General features: G+C 41.5%; 4 protein-coding genes across 4 annotated transcripts; all 4 read right to left on the bottom strand.

Moving 5' to 3' along the window:
* Positions 1-129: 129 nt before the first annotated feature.
* Positions 130-7,287, bottom strand: LOC311490785 (pyroglutamyl-peptidase 1-like). The gene is made up of 5 exons (XM_084548476.1): positions 6,923-7,287; positions 5,405-5,457; positions 4,501-4,617; positions 4,187-4,419; positions 130-2,796 (listed from the first exon to the last, which is right to left on the bottom strand). The coding sequence occupies exons 1-5, from the start codon at positions 6,954-6,956 to the stop codon at positions 2,601-2,603; spliced, it is 633 nt and encodes a 210-aa protein (XP_084404602.1). The 5' UTR covers positions 6,957-7,287; the 3' UTR covers positions 130-2,600.
* A 1,592-nt stretch (positions 7,288-8,879) lies between these two features.
* smim7 (small integral membrane protein 7) lies at positions 8,880-10,953 on the bottom strand. The gene is made up of 5 exons (XM_084547486.1): positions 10,800-10,953; positions 10,526-10,567; positions 10,143-10,195; positions 9,957-10,047; positions 8,880-9,292 (listed from the first exon to the last, which is right to left on the bottom strand). The coding sequence occupies exons 1-5, from the start codon at positions 10,823-10,825 to the stop codon at positions 9,277-9,279; spliced, it is 228 nt and encodes a 75-aa protein (XP_084403612.1). The 5' UTR covers positions 10,826-10,953; the 3' UTR covers positions 8,880-9,276.
* An 833-nt stretch (positions 10,954-11,786) lies between these two features.
* Positions 11,787-18,610, bottom strand: LOC311490378 (DEP domain-containing protein 1A-like). Its single transcript, XM_084547826.1, has 10 exons — positions 18,278-18,610; positions 18,048-18,186; positions 17,839-17,969; positions 17,528-17,658; positions 17,305-17,352; positions 17,079-17,216; positions 14,417-14,589; positions 14,142-14,318; positions 13,738-13,944; positions 11,787-13,071 (listed from the first exon to the last, which is right to left on the bottom strand). The coding sequence occupies exons 1-10, from the start codon at positions 18,508-18,510 to the stop codon at positions 12,940-12,942; spliced, it is 1,509 nt and encodes a 502-aa protein (XP_084403952.1). The 5' UTR covers positions 18,511-18,610; the 3' UTR covers positions 11,787-12,939.
* On the bottom strand, positions 15,704-16,750 carry LOC311490536 (DEP domain-containing protein 1A-like; the record flags this gene model as incomplete). The annotated part of the gene is made up of 1 exon (XM_084548071.1): positions 15,704-16,750. A coding segment is annotated over one exon (1,047 nt), but the record flags the coding sequence as incomplete, so codon positions are not given.
* Positions 18,611-19,188: the final 578 nt, after the last annotated feature.

Raw genomic sequence — 19,188 nt, 5'->3', positions numbered from 1 at the left:
CAGTTAATTAGCAAAAAGATGAGCCAACTTTTACATTTTGATCAATTGACAAGTCATGCTGCATAATAGCTAATATACAGCACTATAATAACACACAGACACACAAATACATTAATTGTAATCCTTTAATATTCTTTATTTCAAAGCCTTTCCTTTTACAAAGCTGAGATCACTCACTCCGACAGCGCTTTGTTACTGAAGCAGAAGAAGATAACTTTCAGTGGATTCTCCTTAAAACACAGGAAGTCACGATAAATCACAGAGCCATGATGTTAGTGTACACCGGAGCACACGCCGAGATAAAAAACTTTGAGGTAGCCACACATCTGACTGGACAGCATCAGAAACACGTCTTTGAACTGACCCACTAGTAAGGCCTTTTTTTTTTTTCTTCATAACGCACATGAACAACAGCAAGGCACGGGAGAGTCGGGGTCAGAGGTCACCTCGTATGTAAACTTGAGGCTTTCGCTTTTGTGAGCAGACATTCTGCAGGCGGCTCCTGAAAAAAACATCTCAGCACTCAGGAAGCCAACAAAAACTCCTACAAATCAGAAGCTGGAACCTGCCAATCAGTCCCAGCAGAGATTTTTAAATCAAAGTTAATGACAAAGGCTAGGATGAAACTTGAGAAGAAGTTCTGTGCCCCCGGATACTAATTTGTTGTAAAAAGGTGAGCGGATTTACTCCAGCTCAGTGGCACCAGCTCAATGCTGCAACACCATGAACAGTACCCCTAAAACTATCTACAACAGTTAAAAACTACATCTATGTTTCCCGCAAACAGTTCTGTTGGGGGTACACACAGGGTGCTGAAGCAGTGTATCGACAGTGAGCGCCATAAAAGCCATAAAACTGAACATTTACTGATGGGAGTGTCACAATCAGAGACAAAGTGAAGGATGCTCTGTGTTGAAACAGGCCAAAACAAAGCAAAGCTGAGGAAAACAAAAAGCATAACTCACCAATAAATCATACGACATTAGATTTGCTGGGAGAAAAAGGTCAAAAATGTGTGTGTGTGTGTATGTGTGTGTCTGGAAAAGCTACATATTTCAAGTTCAAGTGACTGAAAATCAAAAATATAAAACACACAGATTTCACATTGCTTGAGAAACGCTGTCCGAAGTCCAGACCAAGTAAAACTGAAATACAAACAAAAACAAAAAGAGAGAGAGAGAGAGAAAGTGCTACAGAAATAAAATCCAGGGCCCAACTCTGACTGAACTTGGGAGTCCAACATCATCAAATCAAATTCTTGGATAAAATAAGCAGCTATATCTGATTCAATGACGGGAACATCGGAAAGCTTTCATTAAGTGATAAGAGAGGGGGCTGCACAACTATGAAAAAAAAAAAGAAGAAAAATTTGGTCTTTAATTGAATTTAAGATCACGTGTCGGGTAAATTCCTTAAAAAACTAAATTGTTTCATGGGGATTCTGTTATTAAATTATTATTTTTAACAGTTGTGCAGCAGCGATACAATATTAATATTGTTTTCTTACTAAAACAACGCGTGAGATCTGTAAAATAACATTGCACAGCCTGGGGCCAGATCTCAGAGGGGTGGATTTGGGAGTTTTTTTCCGTCAGAATTGGGCCGACAAAACTGGGGGGGGATATGAGCTGGAACCAACCCGTTCCCTGATTTAAATAACCTTTGTAAAAGAAGGCAAATTTACAACTTCTTATAAAGAAAAGAAGGACTCAAGAAACAATTCAAACATCAAACGTGGAACAGCACAGGCAGGCTATAGAGCACGTGGAACGAAAGACGTGAAGTCAAAAAGAAATAACCAAACAAGGTTCACTAATAAAACGACTTAAACCATAACGTGTTAGGTACATTAACCACCCTGCTTGCGGAAACATATTTAACAGAGTAAACTTGTAAATTGAAAATTTGAAGAAGGGGCATTATGATTCCCCAGTGTCCCCAAATGTGCCTTCTATAATCATTTCACTAACCCTAACCCTATAAGGTGCATTAATAGGAGGCACACTTGGGGTAATATGTTGGAATATCTGCCACATTACAGACCGTTTGCAACTCATATGCTCTTATTCAGACCTGGTAAAGATGCACTGAATAAATCTGAGATCAGGCCACATATGGAGGTGGTTTAGCAGTATGGACACACAGGGCATTAACCAAAAAGCACCATACGTGTTGTCTTGTCATTAGTAATGTGAGCCTTTAAAATGATCTTGTCCTTGTATGTGTTAAATTAAATAATAATTTCTTTCAGATTCTTCAGATTTCTCTGTAATTTAAAACTCCAAAGTCAAAATGTTTTATGTTCCTTGGAACTGGGATAAAAGCTTTACAATACAGCGTGACCTAGGGTTGTCTTCAGACTCCCATTTTTATCTTCTCACCACTGGGAGACATTCAAAAGTAAGTAAACTGAGAAACCAATACTAAAAAGGAATACAAATATACACTGAAAACAGCCGGTACTTGGAATAATGAAAATTCATCATGTCCACGAAAAGACAACAGTAAAAAAAAAAAGAAGAAGTTTGGCTACTTGTGGTTAAGTGCAATTTCTCTTGTGTGGTCAGGGCTGGAGAGGCTGGTTGGCATCTGGAGGTCACTTAGTGGAAGTGCTGCTGGCAGTGGATCTTGTCCTCGGCCTGGTCCAGGAGCTCCAGCATCTCCTGGACGATGGCCTGCAGGGCACGGCCCAGATCTTCCCTGCTGTAAGGCTTTCCGAGAGGAGGCACGTGAATGAAGGCAGAATGGCCGCGGCTCAGATACAGAGACGTGTAGTAGGTGAAATCGCAGAGATACCTGTTAGAGAAGAGTGCAAGACAGGAGATTTGATGAAAGCTAACGCCATGTAACCAGCCACACTGTTTTGTGAATGTGTTACACATAAACCTACTCTTGTGTAGATCATTATAATGGCCCGACCAGTGTGTCCACATGGCATTTACTGTTCACTGTCTTCTAGAGATGTATAATATGGATAAGTATTGTTTTAGGTCTTTTTTTTTCTGTCTCCATTAAGTTCTGACTTGGAAATATCTAGCTAGCTGCTAAACACCCTATCTTCAGTTTGGTGCCTAGCGTTAGTAGGTATCTGGAAGATTTCTTTCACAGTTTTCTTTGAAAACAGCTGCCTGCGAAAGCCAGAAATGATCCCATGAGAGCGCTGAGACTGAACCAAAAACAATGACGTTGTGTGGCAGACAGATAAACAGTGAGTAAAAGGCTCTACAGCTCTAGATTCATTTGAAAGAATTGTGCAAGTTAATCAGTATTTCACAAGACATGCTTGCTACTTGGTGATTCTAAATTGGTTGTCTGTCTCTCTGTGTTAGCCCTGCAATAGACTGGAGATTTGTCCAGGGTGTACCCCGCCTCTTGCCCGATGACAGCCGGGATAGGGTCCAGCCTGCCCCCCCCCACAACTCTCACAGGACAAGCGGTTACAGAAAATAAATGAATGAATGAATAATACTCAAGCAAATCTGACTTTTGAAATGTGAATTGTATGTGTTTAGAACAGCTGCTGCAGGTAGGTCTGAAAAGAAGGTGGCAATTTAGGCCAAGTTACACATGGCTGTAATAAATAAAGTAGAGGAAGTAAAGGCTTAGCTTTTGCTTTGCAGCCTTTACTTCCTCTAGAGTAGACTTAGATAAGTCTAATCTAGAGGAAGTAAAGGCTGCAAAGCAAAAACAAAACAAAATCTCAAAGACAAAGAAACAAAATCAAACGAACTGGCCAACAAGAATAAAATCAGGGCTTCAGGATATTTTGTTTTCTCAGATGGACAAAGACAAATGTAATGATTCTGTAATGCACACAGTAATGGCCATAGGACAACGATGTGTGCCATACACCCAGGACCTACTGGTCCTCTCTTTAAGCTCAAACAGCGTAAGTTAGACATTCACCAGGACACTTGTTTTAAAATGCCAAAGGGGACCCTCTAGGGAAAAAAATCTAGTACAGCATTGCTGTGTGCGTACGTACATCCATGTCAGACAGTGATCCATTCAGTGACTTCAAGTTGTGTACACAGTTTTGCCTCAAAACAAGAAGAAAGGCACCAAAGCGTACAGCCGATTTGTGTCTTCAGCAGCATGACAGGAATGTGTTATCATGTAGTTCCTCCCTGAAGAGTTGAAGCATGTGGGGCACTGGTAAAAGTCAAAAGTACAAAGAAATAATTACCTTCCGGCGTCCTTTGAGACAGACACGGCTACACCCAGTCCCGACGCAGTCACCCTCTTGCAGACTGATTCCATGTCAATAACTGAGTTGATACAGTCGGGGCCTCCCACAACGCAGCACTGTGAGTCAGGGCAGAAGCTGCTGTTGTCCAGGCCCTTGTAGCCATGATTTCTGCCACACTTCTCCAACGTGACAGTGGTGGCCATGCCCGAGACTCCAACGTGGACTACCAACTGGTCAACACAAGACACAGAAAGTATAAGAACCTTTAAATACGCAACAACGTGAGGAGGTCAGTGTGGTTCTCCTCTTACCCGTGGATGATACTGCTTCCATAACGAAGGAACCAAACTCTGGACAGTCTGGTACTCGACAGGAACCTCGTACACATGCAAGTCCACTTCACTGCCCAGTCCGAGCTTCTTCAGTTCCTGCCAGAACAGACGGAAAAACTAAACTTTAAAGTGGCAGGACAACATTTGCAGTTACTTAAGCTGATTTTAGGTAATGTGTGTTATTCAGCTGCAGTTATTCAATTGCAGTAGCATGATCTTGACAAACCACAACATGCAAGTGTCTGTTAATTCTTTCTCCATGTTTTTGTTGTGTTCCTGCAAAACATATCCCTACATATTCAACATTTTGTAGGTTAAATTGGTACATTTCAGTCCCCATTTCCATTTTCTTATAGGATAAGTATCTTTCCATTGTCTATCCAATCCCAATTTTACACTTAACTCTAAAATTATAACCTGCAAATATTAAAACACGACACTACGCCATCTTATAATAATATTAGGAAAGCAAAGAATAAAAGATGCAACGACACACGTCATAAGGAAGACAAATCTGTGCCAAATTCAGAGCCAGTGGACCAACACCTCCCCCCAATCTCCCTGCAGGACAAACAGCCGCGGACACTGACCCCCACTTGTATTGAAATGAGGCTTGTTTGACCACGTCTGTGACCTCGCCACAATGCGGCCTTTTGTGTGCCTTTAATATCCTTATCAAGTCCGTCTAGACACCCTGACAACCACCATCATCCCCCCACATGAAGCTGCGCGGTGTGAAGCCGGCCGGCTGCTATCAGGGCATCATTGTCCATACAGGTTCAAATGACACGATGACCATAGAGATTTTTTTTTTTTTTTTTTCCCTGAACTGAAATATAATGAATATGTGTGTTATAACAAAAAAAAAATAAATGAAAAATACCTGCACTGCTTCCCAGCTGGCATTGACGGTGTGCTCTCCAAACGGCCCAAAACCTGCAAAACACATTAAGTACTTCAGGAGCTGAACTAATGCTGTTGCTGTAAGGTTGGTGTGACATTACGTTTCTGGTTATGGAGTCTGAGTCACACTGGTTTGACGATTTAGCAACGAAATACAATGGATCACAAATTTGAATCCTCAAATATCCACTAATAACAAAATACTGCAAATGTAGTGGAGTCTAAATTGGCTGTTTTCTCCTACAAAAAACTACAGACATTCACTCTCACTCAGGGTTGTTTATACAGGGATCCATTGCTGATCCCCCTCCACCACCCGACCGAGGGTCAGCGGGTCCCTGGGGGTTGGGTGGAGAAAGGATCAGTCTGTCTGACAGGCTGATGAAAAGGAGCAGAGCGAGGGGCCGGCAGCTGCCAGCCGGCGCGCTATTGTGAAGGTGCTGTTCCCAGGCAATCTACACGTCCTCTATCAGCTGGGGCTGCGAGTTTCTGCAACCCTTTGTGTCTGAAAACACCAAATCACTGTCTCCGTTTCTCCTGCTTAAAATGGAGACTTCAAGTTTGTGCACGTTTGTTGCGCCGAGTGTACTTTTTTGGAAAAAACCAATGCAGGATACAAATATATTTACCGATAAGACAGTAATTATTATTGTAGATTTTCTTGTTTAATGAAGAGAAACACAAAATAAAACTTGTAAATCAAAGCTTTTAAGACCAATTCGTTCGGATGCTGTAGATCTTGTTTCAGTTTTTTTGCAGGCTTGCATATTATTATGCAAATTAAAGTTATAAACAGGGAATAAACTGGATGAGCTTCCATACACACACCAGTACAGTAAGCTGTCAGCATCTGGTTTTATATTTACAGATTGGTTTCCAGTTATTTAATTTTAAGCGCTTCATGTTTCATAACAGATCCATAATGACAGCATGTCTGGAAGGATGTCAAGGCCAAGTCTGACAGTGGCTGAAACTCTCAACACAAAGCAACGAAGAAGAAAAAGTTAAAACTGTCATTAGAATTAAAAAAAAATATTGATACAGCCACTGTTAGTTTGATTAATGTTAGCTTTTCCTCTTTTATTTATTAACTTTGTCTTTTCCTTTGTTAATAAATATCCAGAAACTAATTTCATTATTTGCACATTACCAAAAGCGGTGCAAAAGTGTGGACAGACAACAACAACCATAAAGAAAAATCTATTCATGTCTAAATTAATTAATTCTGACTTCATGTAAACAAGACAATGATAATGCCAACTAACCGGTAATTACACCATAAATAACCGGAGGAAAAAAACCCAACAGAAAACAACAACAAGTGTTGTTCTTAAAACTACAAGTAAAATGGTTATTCCTGTCCACAGCTGAAGCTGAGTGCAGCAGAAACAGACACTGACGCCATTAACAGTAGAGCAGTTGTCATCTCCTCAACTTTTCCTCCACTTCACCCGCTGTTCACAAACACCACAACAATGACAGCTAACGCGATGCAAACCTGTGACGACCACGCTCGGTTTACTGTTATCCATCTCCCGTCCCGCTGCGGAAGATCCGTTGTTTTCTCTCGGTGTTTATTTCGAACCGGGGGTCGCTAAAAGGGAAGTGGTTACCCTCCACAGCTGACGGCTCCTTCTATCGCACACACCAGGGAGACCGGTGGTCCTCCTTCGCTCCGCAGGCTGCGTGAGGCGTGACGTCATCACGCAAACTGGGAACTACGGAAGCGCGAAAGGGACGTGATGATAAATGGGAAAATAACAATCGCTACACGTCGCACAGCTGAATGAGTTTCTCCCTGAAAAATAAACAAGGGCGACCCGATTGCTTTCACCTTTCCCGGCGTGGTGAATTTTTTTATCCCTTATCTGTGTGTGTGAAACGATTTTTTAACCATTTGACTAGAACCTGAACTGAATTAGATGCATATTTTTGAGTGATATGAACACATGGAAAACAAATTATTATTCAACAATTTATTTTTAATACAAAAAATTTCTAAAGGTGCAGTGCACCATTTTTTTCTTAATAAAAATAAAAACAAATCTCAGCTCAGTCTAACCGCACAGTGGATCGATGCTGATTTCCAGCTGCAAAAGCTTTTGCTCCATTATTATTTAATTAATTAAACATGAGTGGGGTCAAGTTAAACATTTTATTTTGAATTTTGTTTTATTTTATATTGTGCATTGTTGGAATGTGCTAAATAAATATCTTCATAATTTTGCAATTGATTTATTCTTTGAAACATTAATATTAATTTATGCAATTGCAGTGCAATGGTACTAATAACTGTCATAATAATTTATTTCGGCGTTTCGGTTTTCGGCCTTGGGTTTTCATTTTCGGTTTTGGCCAAGAATTTTCATTTCGGTGCATCCCTAGTTTTAACGCATGTCAGTAGCTCAGCTGGTGGCCAATGCCAGAGAGAGGGACAACGAAGGGAGAGTTTTAGGCTTTGGGCTGGTTACACTCTTGGTTCCTGTTCATCGGTTCCATCTTGATTCTGATTTGGTGTGTGGTGAAGTTGATATGGTCATCCGTTCTCAGTGGCCGATACAGGGGGTTGATGTCATCCTGGGCAATGATTTGGCAGGGTCAAAGATCTGGAAAGAGGGTCCATCACTTGTGTATGTGGGTTCAGTTTTGCAGGTGCCTAAAGAGCCCGAGGAGCCCGAGCCCTAAAGTACTTAACTTAATGAAACTTCGGTGAAGGGAGGCGCCCACTTGAAACCCCAAATGAAATGCTGCATATTGCTGTTGACTAGGCCAGGTATCTGATATCTTCATGTTGGTTGGTAGCGATATTTCTTTGTTTGGTTAGCCACTGAGCAGGCCATACAAGCTATGCTGTCAGCCAGTGCTATCACGTTAATATCAATTTCCTGGAGTGTTAAATGATCCTATATTACACCCACCTGACTGGAACCTGAAGCAGGAGTTTTTTGTTTCATGGTGCAGTTTGAAAAAATCTAAATCTATGTCCAGTTTCCTTCGTCGTATCACTGGATAAAATACTATTAACATGTTTGATGGTAAAATGTGAACACACGTTAATCTTTACTCAATAACGACTTGATCGTCTTCGCATAGTTCATTACAAAAAAATAATATGAAAAATAAGTAAAATACACAGTCGCAGTGTGGATATGGAGACAACTAATTTGGTGACAGGGTAATGAAAACTATCAGAGAAAAAGGGGTGACGTCAGATCTGATCATAGAGCTCAGGATTCATCCAGGCGAGCTTTATTACAGACAACTCTTTTTACAAACCTGGAATCTGTTTCTCACCTGCTGGGAGCGAAGAACTCCAAACATTAGTTCCTGCAACATCATGGTCAATCTAGTACCAGTGATCTTACTGCTGCTGCCATATGCTTAAATGCTCACATTAATTTAAAGCAGCACTTGCTGTTTCTGCCTCTGTCTGAACACCAAGCAGTCACTTCATGGCCCATAACCACATTTTGTTTTTATTAAGAATAAAAACATTTTACAATAAAATACATATACAGTATGTACAACATATGTGCTCCAGAATAAAAGACAGTGGCACTGGTTTTAATCTAAGACGCTGCATGCAACACACATAACAGCCGACAGTGTAAAATCAAGAGATGGTTGTCCCAAATATCAGTAAAAAAAGAAAAAAGAAAGAAAGAGATGTTGAATTTTTATGTGATGAAGCTAGCAAACTGACATTTTATTTTTGGGTCGTAAACCAAATGGAGCACAATAACAATATAAAAGGAAAAAGGAGCAGAAAAGTCCAATCAAAGAGAAGTTGATATCATCGATCTTGAACAGTCAGCATCCTGGTGGAGGACCGGACGCAGCAGGACATTTTGATCATGAGCCAAACAATCTGTGGAGATGAAAGAGATTCAGTTGGTTAGAAAAGCATCAGTTTCACAGCCTTTCATTAAAAATTAAATCTTGAATGCTGCACTAATACTCGGTCAGACCTCCCTTTACGTGAAGAGATTCAATCAATTCTTTGTGGCTTTGCTAAAATCTAACACAAAGGCAAATGGACTTCAGTTTTCTTGAAGATGTTTCACCAATCATCCAAGTGGCTTCTTCAGTTCATTATAACCGAAGATAAAAAGCTAGTATTTGTATAATATGAAATCAATGTAAGTTATTAATTTTATAATGAATGAAATGACAACAACAGTCATCTTTGAATCAATAAATATGTGGTGCTCTATAAAGAGGTGTTATAGCAGAAAGGCCAGGTAGGACAGAATGACACAAAACCAGAGTTTTCATCGTAATGGATTTATATTTTAATAAGTTATTGACCACAGCAGAGCTCTGTGGGAAACAGGAAGCTTGTAATTTGGTAGAGCTGCCATTCTAGCAACAGTTGATAGCGTGATGGATTCATGCCGATATATTTTTTCGCTTTTTAGGGAATAAAACTGCAAAATGTGCATGTGACGGTATGCAACCGCTGAACTAAAAGGAGTTCAACACCCTCTGCTCTAGACACGGCGACCTGTTCACTAGCACTGAGTTCTACTCACACGATCATGCAGAACATGATGAAGACGTTCCACAGAGCGATGAAGATCCGAAAGTATCGCAGGCTGAGCAGGAACTCTCTGATGTTGTCGCCTGAAATACAGACAGGTTATTTTTGTGGCCGTAATTTGAAAATGACAGATTAAAAATTTTAAATCTCCATATAAAAATTACAGAACCATACACACCTGTTGTTAGCGCTCTGGAGTCATCTCCAAATCCCTGTCCCTCTTTCCTTTTGCTGTAAAACATCCACAAATGTACAAACGTAAACATAGAGTGAAATAACATTATCTTTTAGTTTTTGATGTGCAATATGGAAAATACATCTATTTTACAAGAATTCAAAGGATTTCTATTGTATTTTCTCCAAATGTTTCTACTTATTTCATGTTTTATTGCTTTTTTTTTTTAATCTCCTGTGTGTTACTGTCTTTTAACTGCCCCTGCAACGCTGGGGGGTAAATAAAAGTTGATGTTATCGTTAACCTTTGACTGACTGACAGATTCATTTTGTTTTAATAATAAACACGCAAAGTTGAAAGTAGATGTGGTTTATTGTAACACTCACAGCTTGAAATTCAGCACAGCCCCTGCATTCACCAGTAGAGTCCTAGAGAGCAGAGAGACAAAGTATATGTGGACAGGTACTTGTGTTATTTACCTGCTGAGCTAACGTTGGTAGCCGCAGAGCTAGCGTTAGCATAGAGCTAGTTAGCCTGCCGTTTTGCGCGACACGCTGCGCTCTAGCTCACGAAACAGTAAAACAACAACACACACGTAGAAACGCGTTGGCTAAATACACACGTGTGTATATGTAAAGAGGAATAAATACAATAAATTACCCGAATATTAACAGATCCGCGATCATCTTGCTCACGTCACATCAGAGATGTCCCACTTCCGTATTCGTCGACGCAATCAGAAAATGCGACCAATAGGTGTTCAGCGCATTCCGACAAGTTTTGTTCCGCAGTTTTTTTTTTTTACTGTATAAATAATTTATATACAGTCTGTGGTTTAGACCGTAAGTTATGAACTGTCCGAAAGTGTTGTTATATAGGGTCATATTTTAATTCACGCATTGTTTTAGAAATTCATGGTAGATTAAAATCTTAAAATTAATTATAAAAAATAAAATAAAAAACCCTCCTCCCATGATTTTTATTAACTGCTGCTGAATTCAATCCGTAACTATTAATTCATATTCGTAAAAAATTCGTGTCTGTGGTTTGTTTGCGCATGCGTACAAGACTGAAACCTTCTCTGACATAAGCAGCAGGGATGTTGATGGCTACAGAGAGAGAACAGACTTAACCTTCTGTGAAACTTCACTTTCAACCAGTGCTGTCAGTTCTTTAACACTCTCAGATTTGTCATTTGTCCTGTGGGACGTTAAGAGCAAAATATAGTTTTGACTGCATGTTAAAGACAGAACTATTCACGTCAGCGGATGATGAAAAAAAGGTTGAGAGCTGGAACTTGCTATTAGTTCCTACATCACATCTTTCAGCTGTAGTTTTGTTCATGTTTTGTGGTAATGGTGTCTTATTGCAGATACAGATACAGTTTGTTTTCACCTAGTTGTCAGTGCTGCCGGCGTCAGGAGCGACAATGCAACATTTGGACTTAAGATTCAGCTTTTCCTTCATAAAAAGAATCACTACACCTCACAGGCCAGCACTACAGTTGCTGCTACTTTTGTTGTAAGACCTGATTTACAACATTAAAAAAGCTGTTGTTCAATGACCGTACACCCTCTGGACCCAACCAGTGCGCCGTCCAACGTATGAACGTGAACTTGAGTGAAAAGAAAACAACTGCCATTGTGTACGTTTTAACACAGAAGAGCCAAACAGGTTTATTTCCCACAATTTTGCATAGTAAACAATGTCAGAGGAGAGTTGTCACTCACTCCTCAGATAAAAAAAAAAAAAGTCAAAAACACTGCTGATGCATGTATATACGGTAACACATACACGTACCATTTAATCTGAGGTAAAGACAAACATTATCTGGGTAGAACAAATACTTCATATAACCTAACATAAGTTAAAAAAAAAAAAAATGAGGATGCAATAGACATTTTGAGTCAAGTCTGTTGCACGTCTGTTGCCGTGATGTGGGCTCAGAAAACGCCCGTATAGCAGTGAAAATAACAGATGTGGGGAAAACATGTAATAAAGCATGAGTTAGAAGCTGCAGCAACCTTTTACTTAACAAAAACATACTGTGTGACTGGGAAAAAAGTTTTGTTAGGGGGTCAAATATGAATTAAATATGTATAAATTAACTATTCTGATGATTGACATAAGCATGCTGGCTATTCACAACGCCTAAACCTAGTGCAAAACATTTCTCTAATGCACTGAACGATGCAGAGATGAGACAAACACACACAACGAATAGAATTAAACTGGCCCAGTAAAAAACAAAAAAAAACAACTAAAAATCCTTTAAAATAAACTAACATTACTGTTAAAAGGACTTAAAAACACAAAGAAAAGGAAAAAGAAAGCCAGCAAAAGGCTGAACATCAGACTCTACGTACATCTATGATAAAAATATATAAAAACATGACAACTATCGCTGCTCCCAATGTCTTCACTGATATAAATAAAGCAACATATCATCTAATTGTTCCCATGATGACCAGTGGTCTCAGATTTGCATATTTTTCTCCCAAATATCCTTTGAAGCTTATTTGTACACCGCCAGAGGAGAAGACAGGAGACGAGAAAAGAGAAAGAGAGAAATGTTCAACTAAAAACCTGAAAACATGTTATAAACAGACTCAAACTGTGTCAGCTGGTCTATCCACAAACAGTCACACAAACGTGTTCAAGTCTGCTCATGTAAGCACATAATCAGGAATAACAGTCTTTCCAATGTAACACAATGTTCACGGCGGCTACAGGAAAACTCAGTGCAGTGGTAGTGCAGCAAACACGGCGTGAGCAACAAGACTGCTTCTTCTTCGTTGGTTTAGTTCCTGATGCTGAAAGCTTTGGTCTTCCTGATGTTGAGGAGCGGAGGTTTAATCTTTGGTTTGTTGTTGCCCTCGGCCTCTGGGGAGGGAAATCGACGCCTGTAGATGTCCGGGTACTGCTTCTGAAACTGAGAGGCAACAAAGACTCAGAAAAATACAATACTGTCTCTTCACAATAATTTTTGAGGAGGTTTGTTGTTATCCTAAATACAACAAAAATAATGCACAGTATCTCTTTCTCGGTTATGTTTTCTTCAACTAAAGGGATCTTAACTCTTGTCTGAACATTTAATTTGATAATAGTAATTTATAAAAGATTGCCAAATTGTTTTTCCGAGGGCGAACTTAAGAATTGAATCTTCTAATTCAAGGTATTTCATTACATCATTCATTAGATATGAGTATGTTGGAACAGTTTTATGCTTCCAATTAAGTTAAATCAATCTTTGTGTTTTAGGTAACTCTTTATATCTCATCTGAAACTCACAACAGTTAAGTTTAAAGACTTCTGAAAATGCTGCTGCCTAAATTATAAACCACAGTGTCATTAATTGATGAAGTTACAGAAACTGTTCAGCTAAATGTGGCAAAGCACTAGAGAATGAATAGAATGAACAAGTGGATGTAGTGTCACCACATAAAATATGTTGGCTGATAAGTTAAGACAGGTTTATTTTTTAATAATAAAATTTAAAGAATCAAAATTAGTTCGATAGTCGTTCATATAGAAAAAAAATACTGTTCAATATCTGATTAAAAATGTAAAATCTGACATTACAGGAGTGTTTTGTTACCTGCTTCAGTTTCTTGCGTCGGTCCTTCTCGCTCATGTTTTGGTCAGTCAGCAGCATCTCCAGCAGCTCCTCCATGGCCTTCTGAGAGGCCTCCAGCTTTTGCTGTTCAAACTCGGCGCTGCTAATCTGATGGCAGAACGCGTAGATCGGCACTGGGACGCAAACCGGGTCGGGGCCGTTGCCGTTAGGAACGGAGTCGATCGGGATCTGGGGTCAGGAAAGTAAAAACACATCAGCGCAATAACAACATCCGTGCTTGCGCTGATCTATATCAAATCCACTCGCATAAGTAAGTGTTAGCCAAGTTTGGACGAGTGGAGGTTTACAACAGGTGTATGAACTGTCAGAAAGATTCCCTTGCTTTGTTAGTTTCTTATGTGGACTGCAGCAGTTTAAAGGTGTACCTGTACTGTGCGCAGGTACTGTATGTGGTCGGTGATGGCACTGAGCAGGTACTCTGGGACTGAGAGGATGCTTTGTTGATGGTCCATCAGAAATGACACCAGTCTGGTGGCCAACAGCTCGTCCAGATCACACTCCTCAGCGCTGCCCAGGACGCAGCCTGAAAACGTGTGAACCATCTGAGGACCACAAAAACATAAAAAGTTAAAAGAAACTAAACTAACAGCAAGATGAGTATTTGAGGTATCGCAGTTGGGAACAGTCGTCAACTCCTCACAAGTGTCCGGGTGCCGATGGCTTGGTGAAGGCGAGGCATGTCCACGTTCTGGCTGATGCGAGACATCATCCTCATGAGGAGCTGCAGCTTCCTGCGGGAGGCGGGGGGGAGGAGGAGGGTGCAGAGCTGCAGGGCCTCGATGGCGACGCGTTCACACTGAGGCTGGAGAACGCCTACATACATACATACGTACAGTACACACGGTCATAATGTATCGAGGACAGAAATGTGCTGAAAGCTGGGAATGAATCAAAAAGGCAGTGGAATCACTCTCCATGAACACATTCATCCATCTCAGCTACATCACGGTCACTAGGTTAAACAAATGGATGGATGAATGATGAGATTAATTAACTACTGCTAGATGAGTTGGGTAAGATTTATGAACATAGACTTTTATACAGAAGGGAAAGCTCAGATCTAAGTGTGCATAACTGGAGTACAGCCGTCATTAACACACTAATGCAATTAGGGTCTACTGTACAGGATGTATTGTAATAGGCTATGAAACAGGTTTGTCTGAAAACTGAACAGTTCAGTCAAAGATGGGACAAATATGGAAAGTATAAAAGTAGCGCGGTGGAATAAAATCCTCTTGCCAACCTTCAAGCCACATATGTGTTCTAAAAAAGCAAACATAGTGCTGATACTGGTGGTGAGGAGATACTAAAAGATAATCTGATTTATACATCATCTGCAAATCAGTGGCAGGACTGACTACTGTGCTGCTATAACATGACTGACTTCAAACCATTTATATACTATGTGGACATTAATAAAAGTCCTTTAATTAAAACCCTTTCCATGTTTGTAAGTTGCTGCGAAAAGGTTTTATTCTGTACAGAGTCTGTGAGAGAAATATTCAAGAACCAGAGGAACCAAGTAGGACGGCTGTGGATAAGGGGTTTCAGATTACTATGCCGTGTCTATACCTTTGTGAATCCTCACATGGTTGCTTCTTCTTTACAGCCTTTAAACCTTTAAACCACTTCCATTGTATATTTTATTTTTATATCAGATCGCTTCATAAGGCTGCAGAATGTTTTCTCTATACCTGGCAATACAGGATAAATCAAAAGCTCTACCACAAGTAGGTACAGTGTGACGCATCTGAATGATTCTATGAGCTGCTCTTGAACTCTGCTTCACTCTTCTTCTGTCAATTAATTATGAGCCACGAACACAAAAGACAGAAAATGCGGCAATTCTTCTGCAGCGCTTCATCCCTACTTTCAGAAAAAACAATAAACTCTAGTAGAGGTTAGATGTTAGATGAGGTTAATTTGATTAGACATCAACAGACAAGCAGACAGACGGACGGAGAGGTAGAGGGGAGGCGGTCTTACTGTGCTCAGGTTTGGGTTGGGGGGGCTGGGAGCTGCTGGTGGGCACACAGACAGGCGGTTTGAACAGTGAAACGGGTCGAGGCGGCTTGGACACATCCACAGAGCTGAGGCAGCGTCGGACAACAGCAGGTGCAGGGAGTGTCCAAAGATTAGAGGTACTGGAGGCGGGCCTGGGCCCACCGGGTCCTGTAGCAGCATTGGACCCTTGTGCTTTGGTCGCAGCAGATGAAAAAGAGGAGAGGAAGAGAGGACGACAGGAAGAGGAAGGATGGCGGGAGGACAGCGAGGGAGGACGTGAAGCTAGGGAAGAGTGATGCTGGCTTGCAGGAGTGTTTATGCTGAGGCAGCTGGTTGAGCGACCCTGCCACTTGATCTCTTTAACGTCTTCCTCCCTGGTCTCTATGACGATGTCCAGGCAGCTGCCCACGCTGCGCGGCCGCAGGGAACACGACCTCGGTGCAGCCGACAGTCCAGACATGGAAACCACCGGCAGTCTGTTTCTGTTTGTAGCTCCTGGAGCATTCTCACTAGTAACAGGAGATGTTTTTGTCACAGATTTAAAATCTGAATAACTGAGTGTAGTTGTGATGTCAGGGCTGTCGTCCTGGCTCCTGTTGCTATGGACGCATGACGCCAGGCTGTCATTGGACAGAAACAGCTGCTGCTTGCTGAGAGGAGCAGAGACATCGAGGATGGTTTCTAGTGAGCTGCTCCTGGTTTGAGGTCTCATGGAAGCGGCTGCACCGAGACTAATGCAGCTGCCTCCTAACTGACCGCCAGCTCCTCTCAGCGCAGCCAGTCTCCCACCAAGCACCTCTGTCATGGGCGACTCCGTCTCGTCGCATGTCCCCTGCCTGAGCAGCGACAGGAGGAGACACTCCGTGGAACGAAATGACGACTTGGCCGGAGGCGGAGCTGAGGGAAGATCTGACTTCTTGCGTTTCCCTCGTGGGTGCGTGGTGGGCGCTGCAACGTACCCAGAAAACACTTAAAGCGGGTGCAGACGTGGAGAGGGGCAGAGAGAGCCAAGCAGTGCAGGCAGAGTGTCAGTGCAAGCAGAAAGCGAGGAGGAAGGAGAGGGTTTGGTTAGTTCAAACCTTTACAGTACATACACAAACATCAGCTGGTCAGAGACGACACAAACAAACATCGACGCGTAAACATTAGCTGCTCACATCTCTGTTAAACAACCCAAACCTCTGTTCCAGGTCAGAAGGCGCTGTTAGAGGACACAGCATGTTAATGTGACCATTATTTTCCTGCAGCACGCCAACAAGTGGCGTCTCAAAGGATAAAACGATTAACAGTAAACCTACCCAGAACGTTGATAAACAGTTCATACAGTTCATATGTGAGCAGCGGCTGTGGAAGGCTGTAGAAGTAGTCAGACACCGATTTGAAGACGTCTCTTTCAAAGCCGGGATAGGACGGCTGAGCGCTGTCGTACTTTGGCCCTGGAAAACAACCAGCACGTCACAGCATCTGTCGCAAGACTGAACGAAAAGGGATTAAAGGGATGTTCATGCAGGATGTGCTACTCACAGTTAGCCAGGCTCTTCATGGCGGACAAAACCCAGTGTGGAAGGTCATCTAGAGGTTGTTAACAAGAGAAAATAGGTTTCAGTTACAGTCCTAATAACCTGAGTCATGTGCCCAATGTTCATTTCATAATTGTCTATTTAAGCTCTTCACATGAGATCAGTAGACCTGGTCAAACACGTCTTATCGGGTGTGATTTTATTTTTCTGTCTGTGAATAAACTTACTGGTCTTGTCGTCTAGTGTGACCACTCCGTGTTTGTTGACATTGCTCATATTGTGAATGATGTTCTGTGGGTTTACGTAACGCTGGTCTAAAACCCCATCGAGAGAAGCGACGCCAAGAATCCTCTGGAGGCTGAAACATCAAACACAAACTTAAATCACCATCTATTTCCCAAACTTTAACTTTTTCTTACATCTCAGTCATCAGATTCTTCGATCCTTCTGTTTATACCAAATGTAATCTTATAACTTAATAAGGCACAACTAGAGTCAGATAAGTGAATGGATCTGGGTTAAATTTGTGCGCTCATACTGGGTCAAGGTGATGTCTTTCCAGATCTCGTGTTCATCCTCCTCTGTCAGCTCTCGTCTCTGCATCTGCTGCTCGTCTGTTGGATGAGTTCCTCCCTCTTGTTGTGCTTGAAGAGCAGGATCCACATTTTCCTGCAGTCGAAAAAAGTGTGAACCACCACCCGAACATGAAAACATAAAATGCAATGGCCGGCGTTGACTCTAACTCACCAGAGTCTCCTTCTCGTGTTTCTTGATGCTTCTAAACTTGAAGAAGCCTTCTTTATCCCTAAATGAAGGTCTTTTCTTTATGGAGCTGGAGGTCGGAGTTGGACGGGGAATGGGCTTCAGAGGAGAAGTGGTAGGAAATCTATGGGAAAAACAATTGACACAGACCTCATTTATAAGTTTACAGTGTTTTTCCCAAACAATTTAAATGTTATTTAGTGCAAACTGGCTACCTGTAGAGCGTGTTGTTGTCCTCTAGATCCTCCGATCCCCAGCGGCCCTTCACGTCCTCGATCACATGGTTCTTTAGAAACTTCTTCAGGAGCTGTAGCGTTTGTTGCCTGGTGACATCAGGGCCGAAGTTGTTGTTGCTACGGAGCAGCTGGTGTAGCCACTCCACAGCAGCGGAGGCGGTGAAGCAGGAAGAGTAGTGCCTGAAGCTCTGGCGGTGCTTCCTGAGGGGCATGCCAGCCCGAAACAGCCGAGTCACCTCATTCCACTGAAAAGAGGACAAAGAGAGAGAGAGCTTACATTATAACTCAAGTCGTCTATTTTATAATTCTGATTTAAACCAATCTGCCACAAAATTAAAACCCCCAACAGGTCAAGTGAATCACACTGATGATCTCAACACCTCGTAAAGTTAGTCTGGAAACAGATCATGCTCTCATTTTTTGGTCATGCCCTTATATTGTGCCTTTTTTGGAAAGAAGTGGGCCGACTGGTTTCAGAGGTCCCGGATCTGAGACTTGACTTTTCTTTTACCTCAATGTACCTTGGACATATCCCCAGGGATCTCAGTAAGAGTGACTCATACCTTCTGAAGATCTTTTTAGTTGCCAGTAAAAAAAAAAAAAGGCGATTACAAAATGTTGGCTCCAGAGGAACCCCCTCCGACCATCATCCTTCTTATCAACACAATCAACTCTATATGCATTATGGAGAAAATGATCTTCACCATTCGCTTACAAAAGGAGACGAATATTGGGAAAAAAATGGGACTGTTGTAACCATGGGGATTTATGATGTATATGTATACAGTGATTCTTTTATCTTTACATTTGAAACTAGACTTTTCAGTGACCTGCACTTGTACCTGCCCTTGTTCTGCATATGTATAAATGCCAGACCTCATCCGTCTTTT

This window comes from Chelon labrosus (assembly GCF_963514085.1).
Source record: "Chelon labrosus genome assembly, chromosome: 7".
Lineage (NCBI taxonomy): Eukaryota > Metazoa > Chordata > Actinopteri > Mugiliformes > Mugilidae > Chelon > Chelon labrosus.
Note: the sequence above shows the minus strand (reverse complement) of the source record. Positions and strands in the feature narration are given on the sequence as shown.